At 38.0% G+C, this 25,634-nt stretch overlaps 1 protein-coding gene across 1 annotated transcript in view; it reads right to left on the bottom strand.

Annotated features, from left to right (window-relative positions):
* Positions 1 to 25,634, bottom strand: part of SATB2 (SATB homeobox 2) — a 193,134-nt gene that overhangs the window by 156,575 nt on the left and 10,925 nt on the right. The window contains exon 3 of the mRNA XM_060016358.1: positions 10,047 to 10,223. Coding sequence (XP_059872341.1) covers positions 10,047 to 10,223 — 177 coding nt within the window. The remainder of the gene's footprint in view (positions 1 to 10,046; positions 10,224 to 25,634) is intronic.

Here is a 25,634-nt window from a genome sequence, read left to right as displayed (position 1 = left end):
CTTGCCTCCGCACAGCCCTCCTCTGAGCTCTGTCACACTGCAGACAGAAGGGGCCCCTGACACTGCAGGGCTCCTCTTCGTGTGCCAAGGTGCCTACATAAGTCACAAACAAGCTGCCCACCAACTGACACTATGCAATGAATGAATTACTGTGGAGTCGTTATCCCATAAAAATGCTTAAATACAATTATAATTGTATCTGAGAAAATTTGGACATTCAAAGTATAAAGTAAAATGTACACTAAAATAAGAAGTAAAAGGACCTACAATTCTGAAATTTCACAATTACGCAAAGAATTAACTGAAATTATAAGACAGAGCTCTTATCCATATAAAAAAGGGAAAAAAAAAGAAAGCAGGGAGTTTTTAAAAAGCGTTGGAATATTACAAAATGCTCTATGGCCAAGAATTTTTCACTGTTTATCATGAATGTCAAAACAGACTTTATTAAGAGTTGGAATACGATTGGTATAGCACCAAGACTGAGAGTTGTACCAATGGAGAGCTTTAAATATAAAGGATCTACCCAAAAGGTAACAGCACTGTCTATTGTATCATTATTGAATGTGCTTTTTACCGCATGAGTTCCTTTAACGGAATCGCTACTGCATCTTCTTAAAGCACAAAAAAGAGTGGGTCTTCAGCAAACGACTCTACCCTGCATTTTAAATCCACACATTTGTAAAAGACAGTTATACTCTTGAAGGGAATAGAATAAAAAATTAATCACAATATAAATTGTATCAGAGTTATCACCAGTTTTAGATTTTAGGTTTCCTACTCATAACTCCTCAAGAGCTGTATATTTTTAATGGGACATACTTTAATTATTAAATAAAAGTTATATATCACTGTGGGTCAATCTGTTTAACCTGGATCATTTTACATGAATGTCAAAACGCAGAACTAAGAATGATCAGTCCCCTCCCCGTCTTAGGCATTAATGACCAAATTCCAAATAGAAGGATTTTAAGCAGTTTTAAAAATACACCAAAGCTAATGGCCACCATGGCCAATTGCCCCAAACAAAACAGATAACTGTAAACATTGCTAAACCCTTCCATCATAATAGAGAAAATAATGAGCCTGTTTTTTTAAATGAATTATTTCCACTGATAATGGTTTTTTCAACTGTACATTCTGGCAGAAATTGCAAGGTCAGATGTAAAGTGAGATAAGATTTGTTTTTTAATTCACTGCCCTTAACACTTCTTATCAAGTACTTCCTACCCAACAGCTAGGCATTCCACAAATCAAATTGGATGGGGTGTTCACCCTCTACAGATTTACCTGTAGACAATAATTCCATCAGCTGACCTTTAAACGAGCCATAATTACATATTTATATATTTTAAATAACATATTTATGACAATATAAACAAACATAAGGAATACAGAACTATAAACACTTGTATTAGATATTCATTTCTAAGTATGTATTAGACAAAGAAGTAAGATGAGCATTATTTTTCCCCTGGCATTTAGTTAAAAAGTAGTGTTTCAGGTTTTGCTATGTGCCGGTGAACAAACATGTATGCACACACACATACATGGATATTTAATTTTATATAGTAGAGGAGGGAAGAGCATGGGGGCTTGTTAGAGATTTGTGTCAGCCCAGCCAGTGTTTTATATTTTGGCCCATCCAGCTCTAATGAGGGTTGAAACATGGTTAACAGCAATTTGGGGGAACTTTCTTAGCTGTCTTTTGAGAGCCACAGAATTTTGTAAAAAGCAGCTTGTTTGTTAAAAGGTTACTCCAAGGCCTAAAACTTCTAAATATGTACCTTTTTTTCAACATTGCCCTTATGAAGAAAAAACTTCTGAGAGTCTCCCAAACATAAGAGTTTAATTAAAGAAGAAAACATAGAAAAAAAGAGAGAGAGAACCAAAGAAAGAAACTAAGACAGACAAGGCAAGAGATCATTTAAAACATTTTCAGTAGGGAGAATGTCAAACTTTTAGAACATGAAAAACCTTTCAGCTCTAGACACCATATGTCTTTTAACCATCCTCTCTCAAAAAGAAAAACAAAAAGTGATTTTTCTGAATTCCTTTCCAAGGTTATGATTAAGCTTATTAATTTTTTATTTGAAATCGTAGTATTTGCAGGCATTTATAGGATTAGGGTTTTCATTAAGTTTAGCAAAATAAAAATAATTCTGAATTAAAGCAGCAAACATAAGTTTTAGAGTTTTTTAGAATTTAAGAGAATGGGAAACCCACAGATTCAAAGACTTAAGAGACACATCAACCAAGTGCAATATATAGATTTGTATGGCTCTTGATGTGAATAAACACTAAAAATATATACATATATATAAAATAATTAGGAAAATTTGAGGCTTGACTGGATATTTTATGATATTAAGGAATCATTATCTTTCTTTTTAGGCGTCATGCTGGTATTGTGGTTATGTTTTGAAAATAGTCTTTAAGAGACACTTAGTAAAATATTTATGGACAAAATACAAGGTCTAGGATTATTTTAAATAATCCAGTGGGAGAGAGGTGCGAAACAGGTAAGGCATAGATGAAACAAAATCAACCATAAATTGCTAATTGGTGATCCTAGCTGATGAGTTCGTGAGTATTTAATACACTAGTCTCTCAACTTTGTATATGTTATATATTCCCATAATAAAACATTTTAGAGAATTCATTTAAGAACAGAGCATTTCAAGCACTGAATAACTTAAAATGAAAGTGTATTCATTTCTAATGATGAAATTTACCTTAACAGTAGCTTCTATGTAAAGTTCTTCCCAATATGTGGTATGTTGTAGAGCTAGTCCACTGGAAAGTATATGATAATTAATAAATGAATAATATATAAAATAATAAATAAATAATACATAAATTAAGCCATTCCATTCCTTTTTTAATATAAAATATTTTTTATTTAAAAAGGTTTTTTTAATTTGTTATACAATTTTTAAAGGTTACTTTACATTTAGTTAGTACAAAATATTGGCCATATTCCTTGTGTTGTACAATACATCCTTGAGCCTATCTTACACCAAATAGTTTGTACCTCCTACTCTCCCATCCCTGTATTGCCCCTCCCCGTCCCAACTGGTATCCACTAGTTTGTTCTCCATATCTGTGAGCCTGCTTCTTTTTTTTTTGTTATATTCACTAGTTTGTTCTATTTTTTAGATTCCACATATTAGTGATATTATACAGTATTTGTCTTTCTCTGTCTGACTTATTTCACTTAGCATAATGCCCTCCAAGTCCATCCCTGTTGCTGCAAATGGCAAAATTTCATTCTCTTTTTATGGCGGAGTAGTATTCCATTGTATATATGTACCACCTCTTCTGTATCCATTCACTGCTGATGTACACTTAGATTGCTTCCATATCTTGGCAATTGTAAATAATGCTACTATAAACATTGGGTGCATGTATCTTTTAGAATTACTGTTTTGGGGGTGTTTTTAGGATATATACCCAAGAGTGGAATTGCTGTGTTATATGGTAGTTCTTTTTTTTTTTTTTAATTGGGGTATAGTTGTTTTACAATGTTGTGTTAGTTTCTACTGTATAGAGAAGATGGATGGACCTAGACACTGTCATACAGAGTGAAGTAAGTCAGAAAGAGAAAAACAAATATCATATATTAACGCGTATATGTGGAATCTAGAAAAATGGTACAGATGAACTGGTTTGCAAGGCAGAAATAGAGACACATGTAGAAAACAAACATACCGACATCAAGGGGGTAAAGCAGGGGTGGGGGGGATGAATTGGGAGATTGGGATTGACATATATACTCTAATATGTATAAAATAGATAACTAATAAGAACCTGCTGTATAGCACAGGGAACTCTACTTCCATTCCTTTTTATATAAATATTCTCACTGCTTTGGCTTTAACTCTTATTCTATTTATTCTTATCATAGTTACTAGTTCATAGGCTGAAATTATTCACCCTACATACAATGCCTTCAAACAGATGAGGTCCAGATAAATACTGACAAAACATCTCTAACTTTTGATCAGAAGAATCTGGATCTCAGCAATCCCCTAAGTACCCTTTGAATAACTACTTCTTTGAGTCTAACAGTTATTATTGGAGTGTTTTGCCACTCCAAGCATAGCCAAAACATCACTGACTGTGGAATGATGACATAGAATAACCTGGAAATGGTGATAGCTGATCAATAAGGAGTTAAATTATATTTCAGTTCTGATAAAAATAGCTAATGAATGGGAGCCAACTGCACAGTGACACACACACACAAAAATTCTTCGTGGATAAAATTTAGCAAAAATGAACCTTAAGAACTGTTTTCATTCAGTCAGAAAACAATGCCTGCATTCCTACAGACTGCACATTGCGCTCTGCGTCACTGTTATAAGGGAACAAAATAGTTTCCAGCTCACGAGTCCAAATCTAATAATTAAAGACAGTAAACTGGCACTTTTTAGGAACCCATATTTCTCCAGGGTAATAAATATCTTCAAGTTTATTTGTTCATTCTTCTAACATCGACTAAATGCCTAGCACAAGTACCACCCTTGTGTTCTGAAGAAATGGGCCTGTGAGAGCGGAAGAGTTTCACCAATAAAAATCAAAGCCAACATTAGGCCTATCTTTAAAATGAAGACAACAATGGACAGAAGAGGCAAATAAACAGCTTTCCTTTAATAATGCAAAGTACGATTTCCTAGAAGTTTTAACCCATTATTTCCCATCTCATCATCTATTTCCAAAAGCTAACAAGAGGAAGAGAAATTCTTGAGCGTTTTTTCAGGAGTAAAATGAACATTTAGTTAAAAATTAGCACCAGACCTGTAAACAAATTTTATATGCATTTCTATTCTCTGAGCCTCAATATTCAATATTTCTGAGCTCAGAGGGTGAAAATCAACTAGTCATCCACATACTAAACTTTTCTCTGTAAGCTCCATGAAAACAAGACTTTTTTTTTCAGTTCTTTATCCCCAGAACCTAGAACAATGACTGACACACAGCAGGCATTTCATACTACTGAATTAATTAATTTGAAGATGAGAATTGCTAAGGAATATGCTTTATTTGCATATCTGGAATCATTTTGGCTTCATAAGCAAAAAATGCATATTTGAATTCCTCAACCTACTGTAGGCCCACTTTTTAGTTTTAGGAGTTGGCTTCAATAAACAATTCTGGGGCTTCCCTGGTGGCGCAGTGGTTGAGAGTCCGCCTGCCGATGCAGGGGACACGGGTTCGTGCCCCGGTGCGGGAGGATCCCACATGCCGCGGAGCAGCTGGGCCCGTGAGCCATGGCCGCTGAGCCTGCACGTCCGGAGCCTGTGCTCCGCAACGGGAGAGGCCACAACAGTGAGAGGCCTGCGTACCGCAAAAAAAAAAAAAAAAAAAAAACAATTCTGTGAGGTTTTTGTTTTTAACGAAATCTATCTCAGTTACCTTGAAGAAATATCTCTATATATTTCATCATGGAAATGAAATATGTATAATTTATCATTATTGAATATATGTAATCATTATCAAATAAATATAATTACTATATATTTAGTAAGCACCCAATCCAAAAAGTCCTTCCTTTTAGGCCTTATGTCAAAGATCAAAAGAACAAGCATTAAATAAGAATGAAAAAAAAAAAAAAGAATGGACTCCTACCCCAAGTCTACATTCCCCGTGATCAGGTCTGTCACTGGACAGTCCTGTGGTTAAGGACTCTGACTCAGGAGGTGGTTAACTAGCCTTCAGATCTCAACTCCTCCATCTACTAGCCCTGTGCACCAGGGAAAGTTAACTTCTCTCTATTTGCCTCAGTTTCCTCATCTATGAAATGGGAAACATATAACTTACTTCAAAGAGCTGTTATGAGAATTAAATGAGTCAGTACATGTAAATCTCTTAGATGAGTGTCTGACAAATAGCAATTGCTCAATTTATGTTACCTAGCACTATTAAAGCTCTAAGAAATCCTTGTACATCAACTATACTTCAATAAATAAATTTTTTAAAAAAACTAAGAAATCCCTTGTTTTATACATCACAGGGGCTCATTAATGACTTCCTGATTCTTTTTTTAATATTAAACTGAAAAAACAACAGAAATGCATCTGTATCATGTACAAGTTTTCACACTTATGGATAAATTAGGGACAAAGTGAACTGTTCATCAAAATTGGATAATATGGTGGAAATAACAACTTCCCACTTATTCAGAGAGGAATTCATAGAGGAAGTGGAATTTCGTACTTTTTTTTTCTGATTAGAAAAAGAAGAAAATCCCACATAATCCCACTACCCACCCAGTTGATATTTTAATATATCTCCTTTGTTTTTTCCCATGCATATAAGTGAAATTTTATATAACTGAGACTGTATTTGGCACTCTGCTTGATTCACATAACATTGTATTAAATGCTTTTTTGTGTCACTTGTTAAAAACATCACTTTAAATGACTATATACACTTAATTATTCTAACACAAGTAAGAAAAACTGGTGACTAATAACACTTCCTCTTGAACTCATAATTTTTACATACTCATGACCCCAAAAATAACCAGCCAGAAAGGATTTTTGCTTATTTATTGTTCAGCATGTTTGTTCTTAAATAAAATTTTCTTGTCAAAAATAAATTTTAATATAAATTTTAAAATAAATTTTAAATAGGAAGCAGGAAAAAGATATCCATTTACAAATTAAGTCAAATGTACACAGTGAGGAATCACGTTGCCATCACTGCCACCTCCCAGAGTCCACCAACCACCTTGGTAAGTACAAATAGCTACTTAATCAGTGAGATAAAGAACTCTCTCGACAATGCAGAGAGGCCCATGACTATTACCAAAAGCATTATGGAGCAAAAGTGAAAGGATGAAAAGGAAACAAGAAAGACGAATAAAGGGAATGAAGAGTTTAGTGGGGGAGGGTTACTGCAGAGCAGTTCCCTAGGTTAATACTCCTCTTCCAAAAGACTGGAAGACTACTTTTGATCCACATATATTGACTCATAGTTCAACATATAACATAAAACGTGCTTGTTGTTCATTAGACTTTAGGCTACCTATTCCGGAAAAAGCCAAGAGCTTGCCATCTTTAGGCTTTTTGCATATGCAAAACAGCAGGTCAGATGAATCCTGCATCTCATATCCTTGAGAATCACAGAGAGTAAATGGTATGTGTTCTGGGATAGGGAGGGTTTAGGTCAGTTAAAAACATAATGCCCATGATTTATGACATTATCTTGTGCCCTTATCCTCTCTTGGGTCCAAATATCTGCCTTCAAATAAAGAAGGTACAGTAAAATGGGTGGGGGGGGGCAGGATTGGCAACCCCTAAATTCCATTTTAGTGGAATTTCTATCATTCTTTATAAGCAAATATTCTTTCTTAATAAAATCTCTTCAGTTCACCTGGAGGAAATGCCATCTCAGAAAAAGAAACTGACTATCCTATGCTCACGAGAACATGGGTATGCTGTCTCTCATTGGAACGTGAGTATCACTCCAAAATAATGACATTGCTAATCTGAATACTATTCCAATTCAATTATTGAAGCCCTTTTCTGGTCATGTCAAAATGAAAAATCACATTTCAAGAGTCTCAATTTGTAAAATAGGCTCACGAAACCAGCTCTCCCTGAAGTTTACTTTGGCCCAACTTTTCCAACACAGGAAGAAGAGGTTCGGAAACACTCAGTTTCTCTGCCACAAATGCATTTGCTAGCAGGTCACCCAATGACTTTCCCATCTTGGGGGAATTACCTAAACTAACAAACAAATAAAACCAAAACAAAACAAAAAACTAGACACATAAAACCTCAGGCCTCAGATATGCAGTCACATTTTGTTCTGCCTCCTTTTCTAGATTCCTCCCACTCTGCTGTTTCTCCAGCACGTGAACGACCTGTCTTATCATGCACTCTGTTTCGTCTGTAATAAATATGCAGCAAAATGCACAAGTGTGATGATCTGAATGACAACAGAGATCTAATACATTCATTTCCAAATAAACAATTCCAAGTTTTTCCATTTACCCAAAACAGAGATCAGCAATCTAATTTAAAACAAAATAAACAAACTGTGATTTTCTTCCCCATCTGTAAAATTATAGTACAGGACCTAGCGATAAAACCCTTGTTTACCTACAAAATAAACTATATCATGATCTAGAGCACCTTCAGGATGTTGATTCAACTCTTAAAAAGTGTAATATTTAGTCATTTTTAACCGTGGTTTTCAAAAACTTTGGGGAAGCAAATATTCACTTTTGACTTTTTTCTTCTTTAGTCCTCCACTGCAGACCATATTTCTTGCTAGTGGATCTCACCTTGGTGAGCAGAACCCTCAGTCCACACTACTGAATGGAACAGTGTGGCTCCCTCGTGCAAATTTCCTGAGAGCCCCTTCCCTGAGCATGTGCCAAGAATCAAATCTTGGCCACTTAGTGCTCTGTGCTCCACATGTGAGCTCACGGCGTGTTGAGCAGCCATGCTAACTGAGATGGATAGCCCTGTCAAACAGGAAGCTGGCACACCAGGATGCAAGCAGTGGGATACAATGACCTTTACATTCAGAGAAAAATATCCCTAAAATGGCATGAAAAGTTTACGGTGGGGGAAGGAGGGGGGATTCTTTTATTTCATTTAGGTACATAGCATGAAATAAAAGCAATGGTGCCCACTATGCAATTTGCTCGGGATCAAATCTTGAATCCCTCACCCAAGAAGGAAAGTTGTCAGGGAAAGGAAATGAATCATCCTTTATCACACTGCTTTGAAAGCAGTGGACTCTACGATTCAGCTGTATGGACTACTGCACCCAGACAGGCCAAGTGCTGGGATTCAGACTGCACTTCAACTCACAACAATCCATGGCCCTGGAAAAACATTCTTGACCTCCTGGTTTCAGATGAGTTGCTTTCTTGGTAGAACTAAGATATAATTTGAATATTTAATTAAAACTTTTTTTAAACAGTAATAATCTGATTACAAAATCAGAGTCAAGAGCTGGGGAATTTAAATTCCATGTCCTTGGTCACCATATTTTGTAACTTTTTATAAACTGTTTAATCTCTCATAGCTTCCTTCTCTCAATAAATAGAGGCTTGGACTAATAGTTCTTAGTAAGTATATGAAGAGGAATTCATTTGAAAAAGTAGCAAAAATCCATGGCACATACACAAATGTTAAGTAAGGACAGTAATAAAGGAAATTAATATATGGAACAAGATCTGGAAGTCACTTGTTTCTATCCTTTAGTTCTAACCATTATCATAATCTATACAGTTCAATAATTTCAGCTAAAAAACAAAGATCATCATTCCATTGGGTCAAAAATTTATTTTCCCATTCTCCAAGGTTTGGGGATTTTTTGCTATTTGTTTTGTCAATTATCTGGCATAAAAGAACAATGGGCAACACAAGCTCACAATGGATTCCCCAGTGCTATACAATTCACACTGAAATAATGATGCAATTTTAATATTTAATTATATTTAATTAAATAGGTAAAATGAATTGATCACAAAGACACTGAGCATTTTTTTTTTTTAATGAATGGACCACATCAGAACTACAGAGAGGTTTTCAAAGATACAAAAGTACAGTATATAAGAGGCATACATTTTTTTCTATTTAACTAAAAGCTGATCATAATGTGTAAAAGCGGCAGGCCCAAAGCAATAAATAAATTTAGAAAACTGGAAGCTTATAATTCACATATTAAAGTTTGGATAAGTTAGGAGTCAAATGTCTCAGCACTCTGAGAATACCGATTTGGGGACTTAGAGAAAATAAGAGAGTTATTAATGCAAAAAAACCCATGATGATCACTCTGAAATGCAAGTGATGGCTTGAAATGGGATTTTGGTAGCTCTAGAGGTACTGGTCAAATGCTTCCCAATGCAACCAGAAAACCAGACTCTCCATGAAACATCCTGCTGTTCACTGTTTGGGAAAGATGTTAGATGTAACCACTCTCCTCCGATCCCTGTTTGGAGAATTATTTCGGGGAACACACTCTTCCTCAAATCATGACACACCCGAGGCACGGGGAGGAGAGGGGAGACGCGAGAATACCTTGTGCCTGCGCCGCGGAGCTGTGGGAGTAGCCCAGGGCCAGGAGCGCGGTCTCCACCAGCTGGCTGAAAAGCACGTCCTTGCGAACCAGGACAAACTCTGCGTGTTCTTCCCTGTTGTCATATTCAAGAGAGCCGTCCAACTGCTCTACCACACAAAAGACCGGAATCATCAAACCTGCAGGGACAAAACCCAAGAACAAAACACAAACATTACAAAGCACACCCCAGTCATCATGAGAAGGGAAGAGACAGTTATCATCTGTGGACAGTGGTTTGGATTAAACAAGCCTCTTAGTCAGATGCGCCTAATGGGAAAACTGTGGGGGTTTTCTCCCGTCCATTATTACTATCAGACTGCAGCAGAATTGCCCCGAGCAGTGGCAGAATCCCTCAGATTCTAGTCATTAAAAAGTGGACCACACCAATCAGAGGTGTCCTGACTGAGAGACCTCAAGTTCACAGCCGGAGCATAGGTGAGATAAAAGTGACCTTCCAGATCCTAGCATCCTCGTATCTATGGTCCTATCATTAACTATTAATCAGGACTAGTATTTTCAGATAAGATCTGCTTTTGTCTAGAAATGTTGTAAGATACCTAGTAATGGTCCTAAGCTATTATGTGAATATGTACAAGAAAATCAATAGGAATTTAAAAGAAGCCCCTCTTGTATCTTTTATTTTTCTAAATCCTGGTAAACAGGCCATCAACTAACCTGAAAATACCCTGCTCATGTAAGTCTTAACTGACATTTATGTCAAAATATACATACAAATATGAAACTTTGTCTTTTTAAAAAAATATTATTTTATATAATAACACCAGTTATCACTGGAAAGGAATACCTCTGCTTGGTTTTCAAAGAAAAGAAGTAAACTACCCTAAAGAATAAAGCAAATTAGTGTAGTTGAAAATCTGTTGAAATCTGTTGTCACTGAAATATTTCTCTCCTTTGTATCAATATGTGAAAAGCTAAAAAATGTTTAATTCGCCAAAGGTGTTTTATAAAATGTTTTTTATTTTTTTTAAAAAGTCATACAGGTATTTAAATCTAAACGTAGCCATGGCAAAAGAAGATCAAAGTTTTACCAACATACGAGTAATAAACATGGACTCTGCCCTACATAATTCACACAAATTAGTATGTTACGGAGTAAGGATCTGCTCCAGGTCTTCTCTTCGTGCAAGAAAAATCAAAGGTTATGAAGGATGAGCGGGCAGGCAGAGAGATGGGGGAGGTGGAAGACGGGCTGTTCATGATGATGTCACTTCACAATAAAAATAAGACCTCTGTGTAAAATGACACGTGCAAGTATGGCCTCTCACACACAGAACGCAGAGGAGTTTCTCTAGAAGCCCCTCCCTGTTGTCCAGACCCTAGAAGCCTCCTGACTCACTCTGATCTGGAAAGCAGAGGGTGGGAACAGATACTCTGCAAACTACCAGGTCACAGATTTAGATTTTTCTGCTAAAGATAATACAGTGGTGCAACTGGTTCCCATGTGCTAATTATTATTATTAAAGATAGTAAGTGTTGGATGTAATTATTAAATATAATCATTATTAATAATACTCATTAAGAATTGTTATCATTAAAGATCACGGTAATTATTACTAAGCCTGAACGACAGACTAGCAAGCCACACAATACCAGACCTGGGGCAACTACTAACTTAGTGTTCACGCCAAGGAACAACAAAGCAGCATTATCGTCCATTGCTCATATACTATCTATGGTATAGACTCACGGACATAGGAAATAAGGATGGAGCAGACTGATTGTTTTACATAAAGAGGAGAATTGAGCCTAGCCACGTGGTGCCTTACAAAATATTTTTTTTAATTGTGACCAGCACTGGCATAGCAAATGCTTATTTACTTATATGTCTGCTTTATTCCCCATTGCATGTAAGACATGTAGTGAATAATATAAAATAGATTTCCTCCAAATTGTCTCTGTGGTCATTCATTTATCCAACTCTTACTCCCTGAACACCTACTGTGTGCCAGGTATCCCTTGTGGCTCCAGTGATAAAAATGAAAACAAGCCTTGCCTTGCTCCTGCCCTCAATGCAGTTGAAAAGTGTTGTAAAATCTTCCTAAGCAAGCATAATGGCATTTTATAGGACCCATTCGTGAGAGTCCTTACCAGCAGGGAATAGCCCCCATTTAGACCTTTTAACTCTTACATACTGGTATATGATCTTTGTCCAAGGAAGTAGGTTGATTTCTCTTTTTAATGATTTAAACGTAAGCACACATAAGGCCGTGCAGTCAGTGGTGCCATAAGCTACTTCACCACTAATACCTGTGTGTACATAAGTTTCAATGCCGAAAATCCACGTGCAGTTCCTAATGTCAACATCTAAGCGTCACTCATCTGGGAATCACAGATAAGACCTTTAAATGAATCCAGTTGCTCCACAAGCTATCATGTATCCATTACTTAGGAACCATAAATCTTCCTCAAGTCTATGGTCAAGTGAAAAAATTTAAGACCCCATTAATTTTTTTTAGTAATATTAACAGTTCATGAGTTAGAGATGAAATACAATACTAAAGCACAAGGATCTATACCATGTAGAGATTTATGTTTTGAAAATGGCAATGACCAAAATATTTCCTAAATATTTTAGTTCAGTGAGTAAAGGAAGCAATTGTTAGTACGTGACAGCAGTAACTCCTCACAGCCAAAACGCAAGCGCCAGTCCCTCACAGGCAATCGCCTACTTTCAAAAAAAGAAGGAAAAAAAAGGACTTTGAAGTCATTTATAAAACAAAACAGTATTAATCAGAAGTGTATGATAACAGAATCTGTTCGGAAAGCACATATACATGTGATACCAAAAACGATCATAAACAGGTTATATTTAATGACTAAAAAATGTACCTTTTTAGTAGAATTGGAGCAACCTAAACAATGAAATCTTTACAATGAAACGCAATTTTTACAAAAGAAGAAGAAGGCAGGAACAATAGATGCAGTTACTAGTGACAATGACAAGAGAAATGAAAACGGGTAAAACAGTACAATTGAAGTCAAATGTAAGGAAGAAGAAAATTAAGGCATAGGTTTTAAATGCCTTTAAAAACAGCAAATCCCTAGGAAAGAAAACTATAAGAGGATGAGTAGAAATATATATCAAAAAATATATTTATCCATTTTGTCCCCCCATTCGCTCCAGGAAAAAAGAGGGGAAAAAAAGGAAGAAAAAGAAAAAAGTGACAATAGAGGAAAGGATAGGGAGAGTATGTGGAAAGCACTTCAAAAACTAAAGAATGGGAAGAATTAATAGATAAGTTCCAACAAAAGAATAACAGCAATAAAATTAAACTGCATCTATAAAAATTCAGAAATGATCAAGAAGAAAAAGAAAGACACTCTTGTTCTAGCCCTATACCTACAGCTTATGGCATTATTTTTCTTTTATTGTAGCACAGACCCATCTTCAGATGATCAAGTAGAGAACTTTGAACCTTTTGATTATAAGCCTCGCTAAGCCTTTTACAATTGCAGGAGGTAAGCAAATGGTTTAATCTAGAGGACAGGCACACAGCCCTAGCCATTTGCTAAAAATTAAGAGCTGTCCTGACAATTGGGATAAACGGTTAATTCTGTTATCACAGAGGAAAAATAAGCAACGGGACTTTCTCTACTGGAAAAATGCATTTTCCCTACTGTCATTAGTTATGATGCTCAATTGTCACTTTCATTATGACATGATCTCTGAAGAAGCGCGCATAATGATGAAGCGTTAACCTGGTCTTCACCAGCACAGCGCTGGGAACAGAGGGAACAGAGGCGTGAGGGGAGAGGATGGCTCTGCACCCGGGGGCAGGCACTCTTAGGTGGAGTCCTGGCACTACCATACTAACCTGTGGGAGTGATCCTGGGAAATTTACCTGACCTCTCTGAGGCTCAAACTCCTCCCAGCTGAAATGCGGAACAATAGCATTTTGTTCCTGTGATCCTGGGAAATTTACCTGACCTCTCTGAGGCTCAAACTCCTCCCAGCTGAAATGCGGAACAATAGCATCTACATCCTAGACTGGTTGTGACAATTAAACAGTGGAAGGTAGTTAAACTGTCTGACAGGTAGCCCTCAAATAATGAAACCTATCTGGTTTTCTTTTTTATAAATTTATTTATTTATTTTTGGCCGTTGTAGGTCTTCGTTGCTGCGCGCGGGCTTTCTCTAGTTGCAACAAGCGGGGGCTACTCTTGGTTGCAGTGCACAGGTTTCTCATTGCGATGGCTTCTCTTGTTGCGGAGCACGGGCTCTAGTAACGCAGGCTTCAGTAGTTGTGGCACGCGGGCTCAGTAGTTGTGGCTCACGGGCTCTAAAGCGCAGGCTCAGTAGTTGTGGCGCACGGGCTTAGTTGCTCCGCGCCATGTGGGATCTTCCCGGACCAGGGCTCGAACCCGTGTCCCCTGCATTGGCAGGCAGATTCTTAACCACTGCGCCACCAGGGAAGTCCCTATTTGGTTTTCTTTCTACAAAAACAGTATTAATACCACTTCACAGAGGAAAAAAAGAGACCAATCATTTTCTTCAGGGTCCATAATCAATGCTCATGATACTTCCTAAAAAGCATTTCTTCAGAATAAAAATTATACTAATAATCACTGAATGGCCTAATTACTGAAGATGCAAATAATTAAGGCCAAAAATGTTCAACAGGCCCCAGAGCAAAAGGGTGAAAGTGTTAAAAGCACCATACTTTATATTCTAAAATATATTCTAAAATTGCCTATCCAATACAGGAGCCACAAGTGGTGACGGAGCACTTGAATGTTGACTAGTCCTGCGTTGAGATGTGGCGTGTGACATACACACTCAATTTCAACAATTTAATACCAAAAAATAATTATATTTAACACAAAAAAAATTTTATGAACTGCATGTAGAGATAATATTTTAGATACATTGAGTTAAACAAAATGTATTATTAAAATTAATTTCACCTGTTTCTTTACCATTTCTTTAAAAGAAGCTACAAGAAAATTTAAAATTATACACGTGGCTCTTATTACATTTCGATCAGACAAAGCTGCTCTAAGCAATCTGCCAAATACCAACATATACAGTGGTTTTTCTGACCCAGGATAAATACACCACAAACTGATAAGCAGGACAATTGTGCGATTGTCTTGATGCCCCTCACTTATCTTTCCTCTGTGCTCCAGATCTTAGGAGACTTGAGTACAGATGGATTCTTGGTTAAACTCCAATATCTAACGTGATATCTTCTCCGCATCACTGAGCAAATTGTAGGCTATTGTTTTATTCCTAATTATATTAATCCAACTTCTTTATTAAAGAAAGGCTTTTTTTCCCCTTCCCTTCATTTTAGAGAACAGTTACAGTGTTCAGGAAATGACAAGACACTGGCATGAATGTGACCCGAGGAACAAGTACTCTTTAATGGGCTAGATCTAACCTAACAGAGAAAGATGAAAGAAGGTCCAGAGGCAGGGGGTCTAGATGACAGGGTTCTACCGCCTTCGGCGAAAGCTGAACACAAAACAACACGCTCATTTGCACAGCGCCTCCTAAGTCATCGTGTACTCTGACATACATACTTACCTTTGTTTCCTCCCCACGTTTACCCTGTGGGAGGGTTATTATTACCCTCATCTGATAAATAAGGAAGCTGAAACTCTAGGAAAATAAGTAAGATGTCCAAAGAAACCAAGAGAGGAAAGAGTAGAGCAGCTCCGATTAACCAACTTTAAATCCCAAGCACACAGCTTTCTTGGGGGTCGAAAACAACACTCCAAAGCCCATGTCCACAGAAATCTAAAGGTGTGGGCTTTTAGTAAAGGGCCCTTCACCACACTTGCTGTGTCCAGTGGGTGACCTGCGTCGCTTGTAAGTGAATTTACCTTTCAATGGCCTATCACCTGTCAGGCACTGTGCTGGGCGCAGAGGAGGAACCAAACACAGATCCTGCCCTTCAGTCACTCACAGACAAAGAAAGGCTCAAATATTGGGTCCTTCTCTTGTGTGGTGCCCACGGTCTCTGGTCTCCTCCCCAGCCCCTTTGCCTCCTGGGTCCACCTTCATTCCTGGACCTGCTCCCTGAATGACAGGAATCAGTCTGAGATGACAGGAAGCCAGCCTTTCTCCTCCCCTCTTTCAAAGGGCTCCTAAAACCATCTGTTTCCAAAAGAAAGGCGGCCACAGGGCCCACTCCCTTCCCTCCGGCTGGCAGTAGATATGGTTCTATTACCTGAGAAGGTCCCTGGGCTAAATGAAGATTACAAAGGCTTTAGGGCAGAGTCTCTCATATATATCTGTTCTTTGTATAAAACTGAACCTGGGGTAAAACATCACGCTCAGCAACCACCACAATCGATAAATCATAGAACCCCAGAAACAATGAAACAAATTCTACCCTGGAGACCAAGTGAATAATACAGGGTTTTCCAAAGGACTGGCAGAGAAGGGAGTGAGGGGTGGCAGCTATCTTTTCTTATTGCAAATTTACTAGAAAAACAAAACACCCACTTCCTTGCTCTTTAACCTCCTATCCTCTCCCTCTCTGTCTCTGTTTCTCTCACACACGCACAAGCACACACTCACGTTCACACACACACCCTGCGTCACAGACAAGAACAGAAAGAACTCGCCAATAGTAACCTGTAGATGCTTCCTCCCACCCTAAAACAATAAAGGCAAGTTTGAGCACCAAGAACTGCTACCAGAAATAGAAAGAAAGGATAGGGTGTTCCTCACCTCCTTCTTGGGGTCCCAGGCAAAATCTCAAAATGGATCAAGTGTGTCTTCCCTACTCTCTTCTTTTCTGCCCCTGCTCTTCACTCCCAGGGCCTAACCTCCTGCGCTCTGGTGGCCTGAGGCTCCACATTCCACTCCAGCCTCCCATTCCCCCAGGGGCTGAAATTCCAAAGAGATTAATAGATAAAAAGATGCTACACTTCACTGTTTCAATGGCTTGGTAGTCCCTTAATTTCCTCAGATATATTTTCATTGTAAAAGAAGTACATTGTATCCCACATTAACTTCTAATGGAAAGAATTTGAGGTACTGTCATAAAGAAAAACATGCTTTCACCAGTCTTGGGGGGGAAGAGCAAAAACATCTGGGGGCAAAAGAGCCACCCACAGGTGGTCCAGAGGACCTCCAAGCTCCCCTAAACTGCTCCACTTTCCAAAGTTCCTTTCTGTCTTTTGCTTCTGAACTACAGATTCTCAGAAGGATTCATTCGTTTTTGTTGTTGGTTTTGTTTTTAACTCTTCCCGAAGAGGAAGCAGGAGCAGAGACAGAGGTGGGACAGCTGAAAGTCCTGGGTCGTTCACAGGTGGAGGACCAATCAATCCTACAATTATGGGGAAGGCAAAATGCACTTAATAATTACTCTAAGTGCAAACGAAGCCACATATGCAGAAATTCGATCTCCTGTTCATCCATGACCCAGTTGCTTAGACCTGAGAATTAGGCCTCCAAGTAAAGCTTTAACAATATAGCTCCTTGACGCCACTTACTCTGTGGGGAGGTGGGGAGAGGTAAGACTACCAAGAAATATTTTATTTTCAGAAATCTCTCTAGTAAAACCAGACACTACTGTGCAGCCCTTGGGGCAGGTCTTAACTTTGGAAGATAAGAACGAAAAATAGGCCAGGGGTAGGGATGGCCTCGTAAACTCTGGTCCTCTCACTTATCACCTCAAAGGCTCAAATTGGGTTTAAAGTGGTAGGGAAGGGAGATGGGTTCTGGTCTTCCAGACCTCTGATTCCAGGCCTGTCCCCAAACTGAGAGGCCACAATTCAACCTGAAGTCAGATCTGAAGGCTGAAGGATAAACTCCAGGTCTCTCAGTACTCTTCAGTTATAGAAACGCAGTGGCAGGATCAAGTTGGCCTGGCAATCTGCAAAATGGGATTTCACAGGCACACAGGAGGCACAGTGTGGCTACTTATCTAAACAAAAATGCCTGAGCTACACCTGGGAACACAGCCACAGCAAGCCTGACCCAAGGAACTAAATTCCCAGCTGTCAGGAATGTCCAGTTAGAGTGAAGGACAGGCCGGTCTTTTCCTTCTCCAACATGAACTGGACTTAGATTAAGTCTTCACCCTCCCACTCTCCCTTCCACTCCCAGGCTGACCTGCAGCAGGCCCAAAAGAAATGTTTGTTTATTTTAACAAAATGCTAATTCCACCTAGACATTAGTAACCACCATTAATAGGCAGTGTCGGTTCTAAAGTCTCATGACTCCCTGGCTACCTAACTTGTCCACATCACTTTGGCCCTACTACACAGCATTCAGCATTGGTAGACAAGGAAAGCTTTCTAGGAAAGGATCCGCACAAGTGGATTCAGGAGCTCACTCCATGTTCTCTGGGGGAAGCGCACCAGACCACAGGGCCCTGCATGACCACTGTCCACAGAAATTGTTGGTTTATCACCACGAAGGCATCACAGTCAACTGGCGTAGGACTCTGTTGGGTAGCAGCACTGTGCTCTGTGACTGTGCACATCCTGGAGCCCTGGGCATCTTATCTGCAGTCCTACCCATGTCCTGCACTGAAGGACTGCGGCATCTCTTCTAAATGTAGTAACTACAGAGAGACAAAATGTTTACTGATCCCAGAATCAAAAAAAAAAATTAAGAAAAGGAAAAAAAGTAGAATATGCAAGTCTGTGTATCACAGAAGAGTTCAAACATATGGCATACTGTGTAAGTATCCCCAACTAAATTCTTGAGGTTCTTTTCTCACTGGGTTAGAAATGCATGTATTAGTAAGCCTTGGACTCAATGGCATGCTGAAATGACCGTACCATAATTCATCAACATTAGGATTTCCTTCCTCCGTTAAGTAAAATTTTATTCTGGAGGTTTCTGGGAGGATAATTTTTTAAATAGTATTGAACTAGAGATGTACTTGCCGCTCCCTTCATTCTTATTATCCTCTCTGGAAAAGCTATTTGCAACTCAGAGCCCCAGGAGTCAAAAAAGGGGTTAATAAAAATTATCTTTATACTAACATTTGCTTCGTCATCTCAGGTTTTGAGCTCTGCCTTAAATGTTATTTTATCTAATTTAATAATTAAAATAAAAACCCTTGATTGATTTCTCCAGTGTAGTGGTAAGGAAAGCTTAACTGTACTGAGGTTCTCTAGCAAGGAATTAATAAAGGAATCAAGCACTCGGCTCTCAATAAGACAAGACTACCCAGATTTCTAGTGGGAATATTTCAGAGCACAAGCATGTTTTCTTTGGGGAGTTTAACTCACCAAAATTATTAAAAGTTGAGATCAAACACTGGTGCAAAGCCCCAAAGGAAATCATACTAGAGTGGAGAGATTTTTAGCAAATAAAAATCTGAAAAGGTAAAGTTTGTATAGTGAAAAATAAAGACTTTCTCCCTTACAAGAGGAAATCCTACTGTCTATGTTTAGGGTTCAAACAGCAAAACATATATGGATGTTTAATAGATGTATAAAGATCGTCACTGTGAAATGAATGCAGATTTCACAAGGCCGAGCTTAAACAGACAGGCAGCCATTACCATCCTTTCCCAACCACTAAAAGCCACTCTCATTCTTATACCCAACAAATGCCTCCACTGAGATGTAACAGCAACCAGGTCCTTGAAATGGCTAACACTGGGAGAAGAAAAAGAAAGGAACAGGAGGAGAAAGCAAGAAAGTCAAAATCATGCTGTGTATTCTGCAGTTCCCTAAGGGTACACTGGGCTCTCTGGATGGCAATACATAGGATATTATTATTGTGACTGAGATGAAGTTAATAAAACCCAGCATACAGACTGGGGAAACTCAGGTCCCCACTGATGGAATACTTCCCACACAAGATATTTTAAGCTTATATGTACCTGTACAATTTATAGCAATTACTTAAATAAGAAAAACAGAACAGAGAAAACTATTACACTGCTTTTTTTCACGTTATGTTTCTGACATCCCCTTTATAATTTATATCATTTCCAAAAGACACTATTAAGTTTGATATTAAAAAACCAAAGAGACCATTTCAGCCACTGCATGTAAATCCACTGAAACTCTTATTCTCATTCTTAATGTTATCTAAAGGATACCACCCAACCAAAGGAGGAATGTTATTCCGTTTTTAACTATCTTTGAAAAGTGTCACAAAAACCCTTTTTCTTTCTCCTGGAAAAAAAAGTCATAAATCTTTATCCTAAAGAAAATGTAAGTTTCTACCTTCCTTAAAGCACAGAAACCCTGGAAGAGCACTGTACTATTTTAAATTGGGGGTAATCCCAGATATGGAGTACCTCAACCTCAGAAAGATTTCATTCTCCCTAGATTCCCTGGATTCACAAGTTCTTTAACTCTAGAATAATTTCTGAGCCATAAAATGAAGCGTATTAGTATAGTTTCTCCCCATCCCGGGAGGCCACAATTTCAAAAATAGTTCTCATCTCACAAGCTCAACACAAGATAACAGAAAGACAAGGCAAAGGCTCTTTTTCAAAATTTGCATGAAAGGAGAAAGGGGTTCTTTTGGAGGTTAACTCGGAGATGTAGGTTTAGGCTTGTGTGTGAACTCACCTGCCTGCCATACTGACAGCAACTATGTTATCTTAGCACCATCACTGCCCAGGTCCAGGTAAAGATGACAAAAGAAACTATACCTAACAGCTTCAGTGAATATAGGTTCATTTCTTTATTTTGTTAATAGAAGTAGGATGACAAACAGATATGTTTTCAGAGAGCAAGCCTGTGTTTATTATATACATGAGAGGCTGGCTGTGAGAAAGACGACTTCACTGACTCACATCAAAGGAAGAAAAGAGCTGCGTCTCAGAAGCCTTCCTTGGTTAAAAAGAACTGTCTCCCTCAAACCTGCTTTCAAGCTATACATCAATCTTCAATATAATTATGTTGGACAGAATATAACCTCTCGGCAGTTAACTTGTTTACAATAAATGCTTAGTTTGGGCACATGGACTGTATTTCAGTCTTATAAATATCAAACGCAAACCTACAACACTCCCATTATGGGGCCGAGAATTATCTTGCTATAAATCTTTTTATTGGGGGACTAAGGGAATTACTTTGCAGCTTGTCTTCCACTAACCACTTGGAACAGTGTGAAAAGAGGTACATTTATACTCTGACCCTGTGCTAATTGGAATTCTATACATTTCCATGGGAGAGTGTGTGGTATCAGTTCTGAATATGAAGGTCAGCCCCCAGACAGTTTTGCCATGGCAGCAAAAATATACACATGCAGCAAAATGGTTCTTACTGAAGTCATGGCATTCTCCTCCAGTTCTTTTTTCCTCCAAGTCTCTTGGGAACTAATGACCGTTTGTGACGGCACTGGCAGGCTTTCAATAGTAAGCTCTAGTTTGGGGGGCGGTGGGGTTTGGTTATAAGTTACCTGTAAAAACGTGCTGAAGGCTCGAGCTTACTATATGAATGGACCTGTAAACAGAGTGAGTCGTGCTGCATATTACCTGGAGATCCATTTGAGAAGGAAAAAAAAAATCAGAATCACCTGGTTTACCCTTGTAAAATGTCTTTCCTTGGGTCTTAAATGTGTAATAACTTCCCTTTCAGTGAACAATTTGCTCCTCTTATAATACCGCTCCTCAATAATGAAGGGTATTTGGTCACCTAATACCACATCTGCCAAACCTACATACAGGACAAAATCTTGTCTAAATGGAGCCTGGTAAGCTGAAAGCCGGCAAAGCTTCAGGAGAACCCTGACTTAGCCTCACTCTCCTCCATGAGCGATTTCCAGGCATGCATTCTTCCTAGGGTTCTGAACACTTTCTGGTTTGCAGATCATGGCAACTGATCATCACAGGGTTTCCTCAATTGTTTCTTAATTTCACAATTACCTTGTAACCAGATTCCTATAATAACTCAACTTTAACATAGTATTAATATCATATATTTAAAAGATCATTTTAAGAATCCTAGTTTAAGTATGTTTTCCAAAATAACTAATACTGGGGAATTTAGTCCCTTTATTACTTAATACTGAGATCCCAACTTCTTTCCTCCTAGTCAATGCTATAATTTCAGGTGACATAAAGAATTTTTTACGTCTCTCAGCTTCTAATAAATAAGACAGGTAACTGATTTGTAAGTTTCAAGGGTTCTCAAATATAATTTTATTAAAAAAAATTTGCCACGTGACTTTAGTATGAGAGAGAGGAAAAATACTTTCATTGCATTAGCAGCCTCACAGATCTTTTTTGTTAATATCAAAAGCACTAGTTTGCAATATGAACTAATGGAAAATTGTTAAATTCACCTAAATTAATCACTTCTTTTTTTGATTTAAATAAGCCCTTTTAAAACCTTGACTATTTAACTGCTATTTACTTAGGGGAGGGGAGACATGGAGAAGGTGACTGTATGAAAAAAAATATATAGGTTTTTTTTTTGATTGTACAACAAAAATTCTCTCCAAGGCAAAAAGACATTATGCCAAGTTCCTCCCAGAATTAATGTTTAGGTTTAAATTATAAAGCCCAGAAAAAAAACGGAACCACTAATAGACCCTTAAAGCTCGTGGCATTAGTCGATGATGTTAGGTTATGTAAATGTTAAAACTGAAAAACCTTTTGCTGACAACAGTATTTTAATGAAGGCACTATTAACTAGACTCTCTAAACTGAATTTAAAAAAAAAAAAAAAAAAAGCCTTTTGAGCTGTATGACATAAATTCCAGTCTGAAAGGGATTATGCTTGGGACAATTCCGGGATCATGAGAACTCCACCAGGAAGGGTTTACTGCCTGTCTTATTCCTTTCATTTTGCTTTCAGGAAGGTTTTTAAATATTGAACCCAAGAAAACTCTTAGCTACAGACCAAAGACACAGTCTCCTCTATCTCTGTCCACTAAGTCCAACCTCGGGCTCCAGCTGCTTTGATGGCCAACACCATTTGCGGTTTCAGTATCCCCACAACGAGCAGGGGTTAACTCCACTGTCTGGGCTAACTCCACTGTCATCACCCAAGTTTCCAGGCACACGCAATTCTATGAATAGAGTAAGAAATACAGCCTAGGGTGAAAGAACGCTAGCCACTGATTTCAGCGGCTGCCAGCCAGCTCGCTCCAAGTTGCTGAAAGCTCTACTCTGGGTAATGAGGGCTGGAGGCTTCAGCATTGTGAAGGATTATCGATTCAATGGCTCCAATGATTGCAGATGGAGGCCAGATCCTGTGCATCTCAGGTGACAGTCTATGTCACCTACATGAATGTCAGGTGATGGGTCCATGTAGAAACTCGGGGTCCCCAACACCCCACATGAACCCAGAAAAAATAAGGGTGCTCATTATTCACCTTCAACTTTCTCCCTCCCCTTCAGCCAGGGGAGGAAGAACAGCAGATCCAGGGACCACACCTAACCCTTACTTTGCAGGACTTTGTAACAAGAGGAACATTCATTACTTTTTACTTCCATTTACATAGATGAAAAAGAGAAAGAAAGAGAGAGAGAGAGAGAGAGAGAGACGGAGGGAGAGAGGGAGGGAGGGAGGGAGGGAGGGAGGGAGAGAGAGAGAGAGAAGGTAGTTACACCTCAGGTGGGATATAAGAAACTGATTTCCCATCGTAAACTGTGTATGAAGACAAATCAGTGAGCACTTCTCATGGCTCCTGAGCAACTACCTCCCGGGGGCTCCTCTCTGAACTTCCCAGGGAGGAGCAAGAACCAAATGGTCTCTCCCCAAAACAGATTTTAGCTAATAAATACAGCAAAGTAAGTGAAAAGTACTTGAGTTATTCTGCATCTTCTTCAAGACTAAAAATTTGTACGTTGTGTGACAGGTCCCCCTCATTTTTCTTAATGATGTTTTTATTATTCTTTCACTCAATTAAAGCAGAAATGGATATTGCATCTTCTGACTGTATAATTGTTATTGTAATCTGTCTTCGATCACTGCTTGGGAAATGGGTCCGAAACAACATAAACTCTCCACTGCCTCAGAAGGCATGTCATTTTCTTTTACTACGACACTTAAAGAGACATTTATCATGCCGCTCTGTTAGCATCTTCGGGTTATGACTAAAGAAAGCTCTTGTTCTGTTAACCAAAAAGAAATAATAATAATGTTTTGAAAACATTGCTATTTGAAGAGTTTTGATATGAATGCGTTTTCCTTACAAGCGATCAATTTTTGCTTTTCTTATATGTATATATAAATAATTGGAACCAACGCAAGAAAAACATGCAATTTTAATGTGGGGAATAATCAGGAAATTTGAAAATCAATCTTAGTCAGTTATAAAAGAATGGATACACTTGCTTTCTAGCCAAATTTTTTTTAAAGTAAAAAATATTTTTAAAAGAAATAAAAGACATCTTTCCTTAACATTATGAAATTAAAATTGTTTCTACGAAAAGTGAAAATCACCTCTGTCAGATCTTAGTGCTTTGGAAAACATTTTCTCTAACTAGAGTCTCTATTAATTTGTTCATATCTGTGCAAGTCTTCAACAAAACAAAGAAAGTCACTGAGCTGCTGTGCACATTTCAATAACTGTGCAACCATCAGTAGACACCAAACATTTACTCTGGTGTGAAATGCACCCCTTTTCATATACGGTAGCTTGAAGGGTTTCCCCTTAACTTTTTAATCTTTTTTGTTACGTTATGCTATAGTTTAACAGCCCACTGTGCTAAGGTAGAACTCCATTCCAATGATAAGGCAACTAGTTAAGGGCAGAACCTAATCCGCCTCACCCACTAACCAACAGTAATAATACTGGGAGCAATTAAAATTGAAATATACATCCCCCAGAGAGTTTTACTACCCTAATGTGTCATAAGCACAAATAATATTCTTAGTACAATATAAGACTGCCATAATTTGCTCATAACTTTCTTGCAAGGTTCAAATTCTTGAAATTTCTATTAAGGATTTTTCTTCATTTTAAGCATTTGTCAAACTAATAACTATAATATTCACTAGTTTATTTAAAAATTTTTTAAAGGTATACACATCAATTAAAAATGGAAAAAATACACACGATAAGCCCAACTGCCATAACTGTATATCTATGGCACATTCACTCCATTTTAGGTCATTTTTACCTGGTTAATAAAAAATCTGGAATAAGTAAAACTTTGCAAATGAGAAGCCAAAGACAAGTTGTAGAAGACAATTTTTGATGCACCCTTTCACTGCCTCGTAATTATACTGATTTTACCACAATTTTTAAATCACTTGCTATTAAACAGCAAAACAATTCTGTTAATTGAAAGCAAAAAAAATTATATGTATAGATGGAGTGCCATGATTTTGAAAACTCCACCATAGAGCATTTTTACATAAACACTGTATAGCATGAAGTCCTTGTGGGGCTTGTTTCATGTAAAAGAAGAAAATAAATGTTTGGTTGCTCACTGACTTCAGAAAATAAAGAAAATCGCACCCTATAGAGGCCACATCTGTACTTTTTTGGAAATCTGTAAGTTCTCAACTGGCTTTTGTTTTAACTCATACCCCAATTCCACACAGGGCAGTCTACTTTGACTTTGAAATATCTATCACATTATCCGTAAGTAGTAGGATGATGAATGCTTTGTATATAAAAATCAATTTTTAACGCATAG

The sequence above is a fragment of the Delphinus delphis genome, chromosome 7 (genome assembly GCF_949987515.2).
Source record: "Delphinus delphis chromosome 7, mDelDel1.2, whole genome shotgun sequence".
NCBI lineage: Eukaryota > Metazoa > Chordata > Mammalia > Artiodactyla > Delphinidae > Delphinus > Delphinus delphis.
This window is presented reverse-complemented; position numbering and strand designations above follow the sequence as displayed.